At 42.7% G+C, this 15,435-nt stretch overlaps 2 protein-coding genes across 2 annotated transcripts; both read right to left on the bottom strand.

Annotated features, from left to right (window-relative positions):
- Positions 1-578: 578 nt before the first annotated feature.
- Positions 579-4,421, bottom strand: LOC130128390 (trypsin-2-like). Its single transcript, XM_056298007.1, has 6 exons — positions 4,382-4,421; positions 3,991-4,141; positions 3,442-3,698; positions 2,417-2,553; positions 1,484-1,585; positions 579-757 (listed from the first exon to the last, which is right to left on the bottom strand). Exons 1-6 carry the CDS (start codon positions 4,419-4,421, stop codon positions 710-712), a joined length of 735 nt encoding a protein of 244 aa, XP_056153982.1. The 3' UTR covers positions 579-709.
- Positions 4,422-5,575: 1,154 nt separating this feature from the next.
- On the bottom strand, positions 5,576-14,517 carry lipea (lipase, hormone-sensitive a). Its single transcript, XM_056298762.1, has 11 exons — positions 14,491-14,517; positions 12,879-13,120; positions 12,226-12,510; positions 11,417-11,507; positions 11,151-11,296; positions 10,810-10,995; positions 10,475-10,627; positions 9,847-9,991; positions 8,582-8,809; positions 6,941-7,332; positions 5,576-6,700 (listed from the first exon to the last, which is right to left on the bottom strand). The coding sequence occupies exons 1-11, from the start codon at positions 14,513-14,515 to the stop codon at positions 6,434-6,436; spliced, it is 2,160 nt and encodes a 719-aa protein (XP_056154737.1). The 5' UTR covers positions 14,516-14,517; the 3' UTR covers positions 5,576-6,433.
- Between the last annotated feature and the right edge of the window lie 918 nt (positions 14,518-15,435).

A 15,435-nucleotide genomic window follows, 5' to 3' on the forward strand; every position in this document is an offset into this window, starting at 1 on the left:
TATATATATATATATATATATATATATATATATATATATATATATATATATATATATGTGTGTGTGTGTGTGTGTGTGTGTGTGTGTGTGTGTGTGTGAAAGGCGTTAAAAACCACCAGAGTTAATCTCGACAAATACAGAATTGCGACACAAAAGAAAGCAAAATGGTCCAGAGAATACCTCTGGGCTTCATTGGAGACAGTCTCTTTACACTGCACTTTTCCCTGGGTTGATACAGAGATGGATCCAAACCCAAAATTCCATATGTGACCATCAAGATGAGAGCTAAGGCAATAAAGTAAACTATGTTAAATAATCAGTACATTGGATATCGACATTTTTAGAAGATGTGTGTGTGTGTCAACCCTGTGATGGACTGGCGGCCTGTCCAGGGTGCCTCCCCGCCTGGTGCCCAGTGACTGCTGGGATAGGCTACAGCATCCCCGCGACCCGGAGAGCAGGATAAGCGGCTTGAATAATGGATGAATGAATGAATGATTAAATTTGTCTGCATTGGCAGAGGATTTGAGAGGACCCCCCCCCAAAAAAAGAATCCACAGTATAAACAAGTTTCTCATTGTTACAGTTTATTGAAAATCAAACTCCCCAACTCATGCACTTAAGTCATGCCATACTTCTTGAGACATTATTCTCTTAGGATATGGAGTAAGGGAATGAGATGGGATGGACAACAGCAGGGTGGGCAACCTCAGTAAGAGGCCATAGTGGAGTGGATCCAGTCAGTAAATTGGCAGACCTGTGGATGATGAAAACAGGATAAGATCACTCAGGGAGAATGTGCGGCACAGGAGGATAAGGTCAGCTACAACCGGAGCAATGGTTTTGCTGCAAGTCAGTGAACGCAGATTGTGGTGTATGATGTTGCATTCATAAATCTGAAAATTTACGGTCTCCGAGTAAGAGTTTCATTTTAAATAATGTATTCGTGTAAAGAATTACACCTGAAAAAATACAATGAGTTATATTTTTGGCAGATAGCATATTCAGAATAATAGGTTCAAATCTGTTCTCAGCATTCTTTCATATTTTGAGTCTGATAATCGGGCACACATAATTATAGCCTTATAATGTCGAGATTTGCTTGGGGGGCTTACATAACAGGACTGATTGTCATTCAGGACTTTCTCAAAGGTTAAAATAGCCATCTGGGAATGGTACATTACTTTAACAAGAAATTCAACAACAACAGTGTTTAATTCCAAAATGAAACATTCACTGTTTTAGAAACCTTATACTCTTGCAAAAATCCTTGTTAGAAAAAAATCAGACCAAATGGCATTACTTTATAGTGGACAGACCATAAGTGATGTCCCTAGTTACAAAGTGACAGCACCTTTACCAAATGGATTATACACTATATTTATGAAAGAAATTGAAAATTATTTTAAAGTAATGATTTTTTTTGTCTCTTTAGAATAGATTGCTTTGGTGGATACTGCAGGTGTAACAGGAGGGTACCAACCTTAGCATAGACGCCAGGGCGGTTTTCCTCAGCACAGCCCCATCCCCAAGACACCACACCCTGGAGCTCTCCATTACACACCAGAGGACCTCCCGAGTCTCCCTAATGGGGAAACAGACACACACTTCATCAAGAAGAACAAGAACAGAAGAAGACCAGGGAGCAAAAACTATCTTTAGCTGAGTACATCCGTCTCCATCTTACAATGCTGTGATTGCAACTATTCCCAAATCCTCTGTGAATAGAAAAAAATGCCATTGTAACTCTAGTTAATGGTCATTCAATTTGCATATGAAACTGATCATTGTTTTTGATCATTATGCAACTGTATTGTTTATAGGGCTGGGGATACCTGCAGTCATTTAGGACTGAGGAGGTCACTTAGATGAGTGATTAAGTGTATCTCTCTCAATAAACGCTGTGTCCAGATGAACTGATTCAACTTTCTGTGATTTCCTTACCTGGATTACTGAGCATGCATCAAGATAATTTTTAGGATTTGTATTTTCTTATCTTGTATCTTTTTAGTTTTTAGTTATTAGAGTGTGAGTATCTGTAATAGAACTCAATTTCCCCTCAGGGATAAATAAAGTATTCTGATTCTGATTCTGATTCTAAAAGCAGAGTCTGCATAGTGCGTCACAAAAACACATTCAAAAAGAGACTCCAAGAACAAAAATTTGGAAACCCATTCAAAAGAAAAGGAGCAAAACATAACAAAGAACAACCAATCGGGGAATCAATGAATCAATCATTAGTCTATGAAAAAAAATTCCAATGGATTAAATTAAAAATCCTGCTATGAAAGCAAATCTGAAACATATTTTAAGAAAAGATCTAATACATAGTTCTGAGCTGACCCGAGTGATATGATGGATAGTGAAAACAAGACTCTACAAACTCATACATTATTATATTTCTGTCATTACGTACCTGGCAAGAGTCCTTCCCTCCTTCGAGGAAGCCAGCACAGAACATGGAGGAGGTGATTCTGTTGGGGTAAGATTTCTCACATGCCTGCTGGGACAGGATGGGCAGATTCAGGCAGTGCAGGCATTTCAGACAGCCAACTACAAGGGAGAATAACAGAGAAGAAAGAAAAGAAAAATGCCACGTTATTTTGTCCTTGTATTCTTACAAGGAATTGTATTGTTACAATGAATTTGCTCTCTGCATTTAACACCATTCTATTATATAGGAGCAGTGGGCAGCTGCAGCGCCCGGGGACCAACTCCAGTTCTTCTTTCCATTGCCTTGCTCAGGGCACAGACAGGAGTAGTAACCCTAACATGCTTGTCTTTTTGGTGGTGGGAGGAAACCGGAGCACCCGGAGGAAACCCATGCAGACACAGGGAGAACATGCAAACTCCACACAGAAAGGACCTGGGACAGCCTGGGGTTCGAACCCAGGACCTTCTTGCTGTGAGGTAACAGTGCTAACCATTGGGCCACCGTGCCACCCCAACAGAGTCAAATGCTCATTTCATGATAAATGAAATCGAAATTTACATTATTTTACCCTTTTATTACATTACATTACAGTCATTTAGCGGCCGACGCTTTTATCCAAAGCGACTTACAATAAGTGCATTTAACACAGGAAATCAGGAGAACTACTAGTCATCAGAGGTCATAAGTGCATCTAAACAAGCATCTAAGAGCAAAAATAGTGCTAAAGTAAAAGTGCAAGAATGAGATTTTTTTTTTAAAAGAGTGAATACAATAAGTGCTAAGAACAAGTAACAGGGTAGTAGTTCTTGAAGAGGTGAGTTTTCAACCCTATTATTATTTTACCCAAAGAAAAGTAAGGCTTAAATTGTACATATATCATTTTTGCATTACTGTTGCCATCATATTAATAGTGTTATTCTATGTGCTGTCCTGTCCTTCTCTGTAACTTCGCTGCACATACTGTAAGCACAATTGAGCACAAGTCAAAACACACTGTCGAGACTTACAGGGACTCTGGGTGGCTCCCCAGCCAGAGACCAGACACTGTGTGCCAGCAGGAGCGCAGCTGGTGGGCAGAGCAATGGGCTGGACATACTCGTTAAACTTTGCTGGCTCAGCGAGCTTTATCAGCATGATGTCATTGTTGATGGTGTAGCGGTCATATTCTGGATGACGGATGATGACAGCAGGAGCGATGAACTGCTCAGGGCCATCCTTATAGCGAATGTGATGCTCACCCAAACGCAGCTCGATGTCCTCATCCCTGATGGATAATGGGGGGGGGGGGGGGGTGTTAGAGATGGAGAAAGAAAGAAAAAAGAAAGAAAGAAGAGAGATATAAGTTTTTTCAAGGTAACAGCAGGCTTTGCATTCGGTAACCTTATATGGCCCATCTTTGCAGACTACAAACTAACGCATCACAGAAACGAAGTACATATTGAAATGCAACATATGGATGCATATTGAAATATAACATGTGGATGCATATTGAAATGCAGCATGTGGACGCATATTGAAATCCGTGTGAATGCAGACATGACTAAAGGCAAACTCACTTGTAGCAATGTGCAGCACTGACAACCCAGCGGTCGTTGATCAGGGTGCCTCCGCAGTAGTGCCAGCCGTTGTTGAGTGACACTTGCCAGGGGATGGAGTGAGGCCTGCACTCATACCCTCCCACTATCCTATCATCAAAACCAAGGGCCACTGTGCAGGGGACATCCAGGCAGAGAGAAGAAATGAAAAATGAAAAGGGTTAACACGATCCTTTACATGCTGATCAAAGTAATATGTCCCCAGGGGTCCATAAATCCTGCTGAGATGCGATTTGTTTCTTTTCTTAACCTCTGAAAGGTCGGCCCCTTTGGGATGCAAAGTCTTTGAGTGGCAGAAAATATATTTGTCAAACAAAAGAAGAAACGTGTTGATTTTTCCACATAAACTCACCATTGGAAGCTGCCAGTAAAAGCAAAATTGGGAACATCATTGCGGTCTTAGACTCGACTACTCCTGACAAGGAATTATCAAGGTTAACTCGGCAAGTTTAAATAGGGTTTTAACTGTCCCCACCAACGTCACCAAACACACGCCATTGAGGGAGAACCAATAGAAAACTTTGGAACAGGGAATTGGTGCCAAGAATATGTCAAAAATGTCAAAATACGGGAACTTTGACAAGTTAGACAGGTGTAAAAAGTGCAAATACTTGGGAACGAAGACTGGGAAATCTCAAGCTGTTTTAGATCATCCCAACTCCATTTTGTATTTAAGCTTAGCGGTCGAATTTGTGCCGATTGCAAGACTGCAGTGGCTGATAGCTGGCAATGAAAACCACAAAGAGCTCTTTGTGCTTTTGCCATCAATTAAAAAGTGCCATGCATTAACACATTTCTGTGATATATTTGATGTAGTATTTCATTTTCTACATCATATTTTAAAAAAAAAAGTGGAATAAGACATGCTGGGAATTTTGTACAAAGCTCGAGGTTCCCATTCTTCTCCAGGACTTTTCAAGGACATTTTCTTTGACATTTGCTTGGATATACACAACAGCGGTTGCTCTCGGATGGTCATATTATTCAGTGGAAGCCTCAGTCTGTAAATGGGCTGTGTAGCTTTTAGCCAGTCACTGAACATAGCTGCCCCAACCTTCAAGCACAGATGTATAATCTCAGCAGCTAAAAAAAAAGAAAAAAAGAAAAAGTGATTGCAGCTAAAAATTACACCATCTCAGCAGATAGTACAATCTTATAACCTAAACTTACAATATTACATGATCTCAATAACATTTCCAGGACATTTAATCACATTTGATCATTTTCAAGGTGTTTTCCATAACTGGAAAACTATCTAAATTTCCAGGTTTTCCAGGATACGCGGGAACCCTGATAGATTAAGGCGTCATGCCGTTTTCCCCATGGGGGATCCTTAAAATGCATATGTGCCACACGTGACGTGCAGGCGATGTCGGGTCAGGTGGTTTGTCTGTCATCTGTACGTTACGTGCCGTGCTGAATGAGGAGGAACACATTATCTCCTCTGAGTTGTAAAACTTTGCCCTGCACACCTTCTCCGTTTCCTCATCCGTACAACAGCAGGCCACGATTCTCGGGAAAGAGCACACGTCAAAAGACCGAGCGACATCTCGATTTTAATATTTAGGTTTTAAACGTTTCAATACAGGTTAAATATTTAGGATTTCCATTTACAGCGTTACGACTCACATTCACACCAACATACTGCTGCTGGTCAAACAGTTGGTGAAGGCCACCTTATCATTGCCTGTATAGTGGAAAAAAACAAGAAAAACTGGCAACACCAGATTATATAACGCTCCCAGGCATCTAACACAGTATATCCAGAATGTGTTCCCTGCAACATGCAAACTCTGATCCTTCACAACGCGGAAAGGTGAAACAAAGCTTTCATTTACAAAAAAAATGGACAATATTATACAGTGTAGTCTTAAATGTAAGGCACAAAACCAGTAAACAAGCCAAATATCACTTCAGAGATTATTGCAAGGGCTGGTTCCATTATTTTATTTTGTGTCCCCTTGACCCAGAGTATTTCTGATGGCCATTAACTGAATTATCTATGTCAATCTGACGTGGATCATAGCAACTACGAAAAATATACTTCCCTATAATATACTTTAGTTTTCGATCAGTAGTTTACGCCAGTGTGTGCAAAATTATACCTTTTAGTAATTGTTAAATTTCACAAAGTCAATTCTTTGAATCCTTATGTGTAAACAATGTTTTCCCCCTCTAATGTGTTCAAGTGCAATAACCTTATTTAAGCTGCCTTCTATGCTCCGGTTTATTTATTCTCAAAATTGTTCCCTGATTTCTAACCTTTTGTTGGCCTATATTTATTGAATCTTCAACTACATTATTGCAGACAACCATCAAGATTTGTTTTCAAAATCCAAACCACTTTCCCTTCCTTTATTTCCAAAAGGTCCCAATACTTAGAATTTTCAAGATGACGAAGGGATCAGCCACATGGCCCGGTCTTGCTGTTTATCCTATCAAAGTTTGGTTGCATGGAAGGAGAAGGCTGAGGACTTGGTTGCTGGAAGATTTCTCTCATTTGTTTTACACAGATGTCTGAGGCGACCTCTATCTCCTTGGAGAGCTGCGATAGGCTGAGGAAGCCGTGTGGGAGGTCCTCTACCACTGTCAAGCTCACCGGCTGGCCCATATCTCGCAGCTTCTTGGCAAACATCACAGAGTCATCCAGCAAGGCATCAAGACCAGAAGCCTATACAGACACATAAGGAAATAACAACACAAGCATTCATGAGTCATGAAAAGCTACCACAAAGCCATCTCTGGATGGAAAGAAAGAAATAGCAGTTATAATGGGTAAATGGAGATTGGTGGGATAGTCAAAAATAATATTTAAATGCCACAAAGAAATGAAAAAAATATTCAAGGAGGAAAATTCACATTTCAAACTTCTCCCCCCTACTTCCAGCCTCAGCTCTTTCCCCTCTCTCACCACTATGTGTACAGGCGGCAGGCCTCTCAGTAGATTAGTGGGTGCCAGCAGGGGTGACACAAACGGATTCTTGATAATGGGGCAAGTCGTCGGGTGAACAAAAGCCACGCACTCAGACCGCAGCGGCTCAAAGTTTTCTGGGTAATCCCTGTGGCCTGTAGAGTTTGGCGGCGAAGACCGGGTCAATATCCTGCATGTCTCACCGCTCTGTGATTTGTTTTGCTGGGATGACAGTGACTCCGCTGAGCCGGTCGTCCGATGGGGATCCAGAAACGACTGGATCCAGTTGGAGGCCCCCAGTGTGAGGTTACTGAGGAGCAGGGCTGTATCTCTGCCCAGGGCGCTCAGACTGCCGGTCCTCACGGCACGCTGCTCGGTTCGAGAGTCTGCGCCTAAGAGAGTAAGGGTGCACAAGTTGATGGTATGCTATGAAGCCAGAAAGCACAGTGAATCATTAAAATTTGCTGATCTGATTGAGTGAACTTAATTTGCAAGAGATCGGGATTATAAACTTGGCAATGCGAATGAAGGTGAATGTCCACCAGGTGTGTTGCGTGTGTTCTGTCCAGCTCGTAGTTGCATCACAACTGTATTGCAGTTGTAATGTCCACAAGCAGCATCAAACATGTGGCTGAGTGGCGGGTTATCTGTGCTGTTTTTGTGTCAACCTGTTGTGGGTGAATGAGCAATGCATCGACTGAAATGCATGCATATTTTTTTCTAAACTGGGTTTTTGCTTGTTATTGTCTGCCTGTCGGTCCAGCTGCAATGACACAGGAGGTCAATCAAACAAGTGAAGTGAAATGTCAAGAATCATTCATAAGTGTATTTTGACCCTTCACTGATGCATGCAGGCCCTAAGAAATAGATTTGCCTCTGAAGGGGGGGGGGGGACTCTGGAAAAATAAGGCTCATCTGACAACCATCTCATGCATGTCAATCACTCTAAATGGACAAAATGGCTGCATTATCGGTTCCAGCATGCTCATTGGCCTCTAGAAATAAGGTTTCTCATTAGTATTATCAGTGAACATGGGTAATTTAGGACATCAGACATTTCATCCCTTTAGAAATGAACATATCAGTGTTTTTCTCCAGCCATCCCACCAGGGATTTTTATCTGAAACTAACTATTTTACTAAACTACCCTATTTTAAGTCAACTTTAATGGTAATTGGATTAATTAATCAATTGGATTAATGGTAATTAAATCTATGGTAATTTCAATACCTTCCTAACTGACATCTGCTGTTTCACACACAATTATACACTTCATCTTGGTGATAAGAGCCATTTATGTGGTAGGAAATACTATCATCCCTGGAACAACTTGAAGAGGAATGTGTTGCGTCTTGAACTACAGGTACATGGTGTTAAAATTCTGAAAAAGGGAAGTGATGATGTGTGGCAAATTTGTATAAATGTTGCCCAGTAATTTTCTTACTGCCCAGACAATTAACTAAAGAGAGCTTAAATTGTGGGTAATTTTCATCTTACTTTCCTCACATCGCCCATCTGAATTGTTCATAAATTCCTGACATTTTGCCCAGATGAAAACTGAAGATGATTTGACTTTTTCTCCCCTTCTTTTAAATGGGTTGTGAAATAATATATACAAACACACAATCTATTATCACATACCTGCATAAGCATTTAGGCACTTCGTAAGAACACCCAAAGGCAGCAGCGGGTCAATAAGCGTCAACAGGCGGGATGGCGAGGCATCAGTGGTGAGTAAGGTTGCGGGGTAAGCAGCCATGATGCCATCCGGGACCCGTATCCCATTGGCTAAAGCCTTCATGGACACTGTGATGCAGAGATTCCCACCAGCGCTATCCCCAGCCAGGCAAACTCGCTCTGCTGTGGAGCCTAGAGACACAGGCGCCGACCTGTCATTTAATTGTTCGGGCTACTGGATTTCCATTGAGGGCCACCATCCCCTATTAACAATAATTCAGTATCATCACATATGGTATGCCTTTAAATTAATGCAGTCATAAAGTGCACCAGAACCACTGAAACCCCAGTTGTGGCTTTGCTGGTACAATGCTATAGCAAATGTGCTATCAGTTACAGGGCCACAAAAACAAAGGAAAGAAGACCGGAAAAAAAGGTTTCCTCTAATCAGAAATGAATGGAATTCAAATGTAACAAAAAGCTTTCCAAGGCCGAAAAACATGAAAATCACCACCCTGAGCAGCGACAGCTAATGAAGATTTAATATCTTCTCCAGTTGCTAACAGATTCACAAATCAAACACATTCTCTCTGTGGCAGTGCGGGTGGGGCTTTTTAGAACCAGTGGGGAGGGAAGACACACCTGAGGTGAGTTGGCATGATTGCGGAGCCTTTATCCTCCCTGCTGACCCACTGGATCACTCTCTTGGGCCAGCATGGCAGCCGGAGCCTCACTACCACTGTCATACCGGGTGGAGGCGCATACGCAAGACGAACAAGACGGACAGATACAACAAGCTGCCGCGGATGGAGAGAGGGACCGAGGGAGAGCTGGAGCAGACTGATGCCACAAGGGAGTGCTGGGTCATGGACATGGGCAGGGGTATGCCGCGTGTACCACAGACAGCATAGCACACCAGGCAGGGCCATTGCTCGCTGGCAATCCCCTCAAGGACGTGGAGCCAAGGAAGGGAGGAAAGGGTCCAATGTGCGCCAGGGAAAGATCTTGTGCGGGCCAGACCTGGGTGTGGTGCTGTGTACTCTTCGTATGTTCTGTAGGTCTGTTGGCTTAATAAATAAAACTGGTATGGCCAATATTTGCTTCCATCCCTCTGTCCAAACCCCCACAATGACACAGGCTTGTCTAAGAAGCCACTATGGTCCTATATTGTTGGCCTCCAATCACACACACACACACACACACACACACACACACACACACACACATACCCAGGAGATGAGAGTTTTTCAGGGCCCAGCAGTAGGCGTAGAAGCATTCCTCAAGGGCTCTAGGATACGGGGCCTCAGGTGATAGAGAGTAGTCCACAGATAGGATGGGGACATTCAGGTCCTTGGACCAGGCTCTCAGGTAATTCTGAGATAGGAGAGAGTTCATGAAGAATGGAATAAAACATGTTTGATGAGCAAAGGGAGCAATAGCGGCAAAAATGCTGGTTTGCACAAAGTGTACCCTCAGAAGGATACACTTTGTGCCGATCAAAAGAGTACCTTCAGAAGGGTGTGAAATGGAGTTATTTCTCATTTAATATCATTTTTAAAATTTTCTATAGCTATCTTGAGTTATTATGTTACTTACTCGGTGCTTGTCTTTCCCTAACATTTTATCTATTTAAAATTCACTGAATTTCAATGTATCTACTTGTTCCTTAACATACTATGTTGCCCTTATCCATACTGCTTTTAAGATATTACAGCAAAACATTATTGATGGTAGCACTTAGTAGTATTGGTAGTGCCATTAATATGCTAGTAGGGGTATTAGTAACATTGTGATTATTGCTTCACAGTGTCTACCAAAGCTAAAGCTATTATTAATGTTAGTCATGTATATGTTTACCTCATGGGACTTGGAGGTCTGGGCCACAAACCCCCCTCCGTGAAAATGGATGAGCAGCCAGGGGGAGAGGGACCGTCTCTGATGCCTGGGGACCAAGGAAACGGAAACGGGGGGAGGCTCAGTGCGAGAGAAGGCCAGCAACTCCTGACTGTCCTGTAAAGCAGGACATGTAACAAGATAATGGGGGGGGGGTGCAATGTATAATCTTCGCTGTCACACAGTGGAATAGTTCCAAGGTAAAAAAGTTACAACACCCCCAAAAATCCCCCCCTTTTTTGTTGGTAATTTAATTAAACCCCTGAATATAATAGGCAACCAAGAATGAGGAGCTTCACCTGTCCTTTTCTCAGCTCATAGGAGATCAAGCGCATGTGGACCGGCCCCGGGCCCGAGTGGGCGACTGGAGGTGACACGGTAGCTGAGAAATTGGGATCTGAGGCCAAGGGGAGACGCAAAGGCACAGGGGGTATAGTCAGGGTGAAGTTGACTTGAACAGGGTTGGAGGTCATTCTGTTAAAACCCTGGGGGAGAGAAGAAAGGATACCTAAGGAGAGCAATGCAAGCGAACAAGTAGTGAAAACAGATGTACAACAATGAGAGACAGTAAGAAGATATCTGACCAGTTTTTTGGTAACTAGTAACATGGCAATTATATCAATGTTTAGGCCCTGCCTACTGTAATAAATCCAGACTCTGTGAGGTTCCAGAAAGACTTCCAGAACTGTAGGTCCAGATTCTGGGTAATGCGCTCAAATTCTGCCCCTCTTAACTCCGGATCGAGGACATACTTCCCAGATGTAAGGAGTGAGAGGGCTGCCGTGCCTTAAGCAGAAAAGAACAGGACAGACTTTTTAATTGAAGGCAATTAGAAAAGGCAAAACAGGCAGTGGAATTTCACTGCCACCAACACAAGAAAATCAAGACAAAAACGAAAAGACTAACCGATCCCAGATTGCTGTTTGCCATAGGTCTCTCCATAAGAAACCATGCTGATAACAACAGTCTGGAGAAATGGACGGAGGGTTGGCAAGAACTGTTAAGAGAAATCATCAGACATTCAATAACGGGAAGCGTAGCTGCAAAATGAGCAATCCAACACTTAACTAAAATGATTACTACTCTTAAACAACGGTTCATTTTTGTAAAGTTAAAATCCTGTGGTACTTCCTAAAGCCTCTTTCACAAACAAAACCTTTGTATGACACAGGCTGCTGAACAGGGGTTCAACTTGCGTTTTGACCATTCATACCAGGTTATGGTCACAGGTAAATAGCAGGTTAGGGTTATTTCACATAAAGCCTGGGTCTGCAATTTTATTTCCATACACAGGGTGGTTGCATGTAGAAGTGGTCATTTCAATGCTTGTTTACAACGGAGAGTCAATATGCCAGATGGAATTAATTTCAAAGGTCCCATGAAAGAGTATTTAGAGCCCCGTCAACTTTCAGGGTGAGACGTTTATCCAAATGAAACAGAATGGTCGAGTGGGATTTTGTGAGGGGAAGGAACTTGAGTCAACTACCAGCCAATAATGGCCAATGTAATAAAAAGTTCACCTGTTTGAATCCTCCCTCAACAACAATTATTGACAAGGTGTCCTTGACTAAGGAGCTTGAAGCCAGAATTCTCCGCTGTAGCTGCTCATTAGTCGACAGTAGAAAAGAGTAGGCTGGATAGAATATGATTGGACTGGATAGGTTTGACTGTGTTTATGTATGGTCAGAAATTACTCTCAATGTGTGCCGACTGACCTGAAAACCCAGGCAGCGTCCATAGAAACAGGCTTTGTGCATGGAGGTGTACTCCTGCACAAACCTCTGGCTCAAGTCTGCATCCTGCAGAGAGTACAGCTGCCCATAGCCGTTGTCATGGATTAACCGCTGAGCAAGGTAGAGGAGGGCGCGCAGCTGGCACAGGGCATTGCAGTAGGCTTCCATCTCGGTGGCATTGTGATCCGCTCTGAAGAAGGCTCCGTGGCAGTTGGAGGCAATGTAGCGGCCCTTGTTGATAATGTGCAAAAGGCAAGACTGCAAGACCTGTTGACGACAACGGAAAGGGGGAGGGAGAGAGAGAAAAAAACAAATACATAGTATTTCAGAGAAAACAAACACTTTCTCTATTTTGCCCAAAGGCAAGAGAGAGCTTGTATTTTGTAAATTTACATTTCCACTCTTTGCCCTACAACGCACCAAGGTGAAACACCAGATTTAAGAAAAGCAGACCCCAAACCAAAACTAAAGGCGATGAAATACAGAATGTGAATGTTTAAATCCAACTTAACTTACTGTGATACTGAGTCTCTTTAGTCTAGCAAAAAGTGTATCCCTTTTGAACATAGCAAACACCTTATTGGTAACAAACACATTATAGTGGAATACTTAGCAGTACTATAACAGTTACATACCTTGACCAGAGTGCGGTAGCCATTCCCAGGCGTTTGTGCGTCAAAATCGTAATGGTGGTAAATCTCAGTGAGGCCGGCAACCACAGGTAACAGAGCTTGGCCATGTTCCTGAACATTCCTCATAGAGGTCACCAAGCGCTTGGCAATGTCTCCATGTGGTATGTCAGAAGGCTCACACAGCGCAGCAACGGTTTCTTCGCACACTCTCTCCAAGGCTGTAAACACAGCCTTGAAATCCATGGCTGAGACGGGGGGAGGGAGAGAGAGAGAGAGACAGCACATATCCCGTCAAAACTCAACCACTTTCTTAGCTTTATACCGACGTCTGATTCCAACCCGGTCAGACAGGACATGTGATGTGTGCACTGAATTCCTTCCCAAACATGGACCATCAACCCAAGTGTAAACAATCAGATAATCATGACCTTATCACATCGCTTAAGTAACCTCGTTCCTTCTGTGATTATACTCTTCTGTTTTTCTCAACATTTCCAGTTCTGGTAAAGCCACAAGATTAGCCATAAACTTTGACACCAGTCTCCGCTGACTGATATTACATCGTCTTCCATAGGATCAAGAAACGCAGACATAATACAGTATGACGTGAGATATTTCTCATTAAAAATCGTTTTTCCAGTCATGTTGTGCAACCGAGTGGAACGCACCACGTCAAATCCCCTGCATATAATCGATCTTAGCGAATAAAAACTGCCTTGACTTTTATCATTGTGGAAAAACTGTCAAATGTGCCGTCCAATAAAGGTCGAATATTGCCGATAACTGGAATACAGCATATGGATACGGTTCTGTAGAGGGCTTGTTTTTAACATATAGCAGAGTGGTGACAATTGTTTGAGAAGAGAAGAAGCTGAGGGGCTGTTAAATGATCTTGTCAGTAGTTTAGTAAACAGCAAGTCTACAGCACACAGCCCGGGGCGAGAGCTGAAATCAGAACAACTTTACTTGAGAAGGCCCTTTTCATAGACGCTGATAAGCAAAAGATTGTGGTGAAGCTAACAATTTGGTCTGCTATAAAAAAAATCCTCAAAGAAATGAAAGGTTAAAAAAAATAATGCATGTCTTGAGATGACAGAAATCTGCTGGGAAAACAGTCGACAGCGTTCATGTTAGCGCGCTCAAGAGTTTCATAACCGTCCATTTACTTTAGTCTGTCTGCAACGTGAACCGACGCATCCATCCATTCCACCGTCCAGCTCAACAGCTGACGGATGACGTGTAATTTGGCACCAGATTCGCAGCTTGTGTCCGCGGCACAACATCAGCTTTCATCGGCAGGGCCGGCAGTGGGGATCACATTTCGGTGTGTGGGAATGCGAGTTTCCCTTCGGAGGAAATAGTCGGTTGCATAAGCAGTGATCGCTTTGCGCCCCCCATACATAAACACCCCTTCTGACTGGTTTAAAAGGCGTCTTGTAACGAATGCGTAGTATGGAAGTTGGGACCGCCGGTGTTGTATCTGCCCTGCGAGTGCGACTGGTCGGGTGTTGGATGATTAGTGTTGTGTCGACGCCAGAGGCGCTAAAAAAAAGAGAAGAAGAAGCATATATATACGTCAAAAACTGTGAGATACTGACACCTAAAGTTAGCTTACCACCGAGAGCCGACTCGATTCGCATCCTGTCCCCGGTGGACAGTTTCGATTCCACGGCCCGGAGTGCGCAAGCGCGTCATGTGGTACGAAGCGGGGCTGGTCGTCCTCCGACCTGAAGCGCCAGGTACTGCCTGTCAACACACGAACGCCACAGCACTCGTTTCATTGATTACTATTGATTAATCTCTCACTTACCATCGTGAGTTTTCCCGCGTCATTTTCTCGGGCAATAGAGAGATTCAAACCTCGGAGAAGACGAGAGAAGAAACTGCGGTCATTATATAATGACGGAGGCTCGGTAATAACTTGTCGTTCTCTTGTCTTTTCCTCTCGTCGTTGCTTTCAAAAAAGCCTTAAGATCACCCTAGCTTGGTTGTAGGCCAGCCAATCAATCAAACGTTATATAGCGCATTTTGTTCATTCAAATGCTATGCCGTTTACATTTAGTTAAAGTGCACATATAAAAAAGGTATATATGGGAAAAAAACAGACTATGTAAACCGTCACAAAATGGACTGAAGAACTGATGAGAGAATAATAAAACACGACATGAATCAAAATAAAACTGTTTTTAAATTAGAGCAGACAGAATATGTAATTTGTCAAAAAGCAGATTAGATGAGATTCAGGCTTGGTTTTAGATTAATTTATATTGACCGCCCTTCTCTGATTTTGGGGGTCTAGTAAAACCTTATTTTGAGGTGTCCTTGCTCAATGCAGGCCAATATTTTCAAACCACAAATACTGTTTGATGCTGACATGGCGCTCAAACACTTTTAATGAGGTGGTCGTTACAAATTACCTACCACAGATTTTATAAAACCTCACCCAAAAATACACGATTTCACTCACACAAAAAAAAAGCTTAAGGAAAACCTGGATGGTGTTTGTGACAGATCAGAAAAGACAGCATTCTCTGTACAGGCAAGTGTGTATCATATATTT

Source organism: Lampris incognitus, chromosome 18 (assembly GCF_029633865.1).
Source record: "Lampris incognitus isolate fLamInc1 chromosome 18, fLamInc1.hap2, whole genome shotgun sequence".
Classification (NCBI taxonomy): domain Eukaryota; kingdom Metazoa; phylum Chordata; class Actinopteri; order Lampriformes; family Lampridae; genus Lampris; species Lampris incognitus.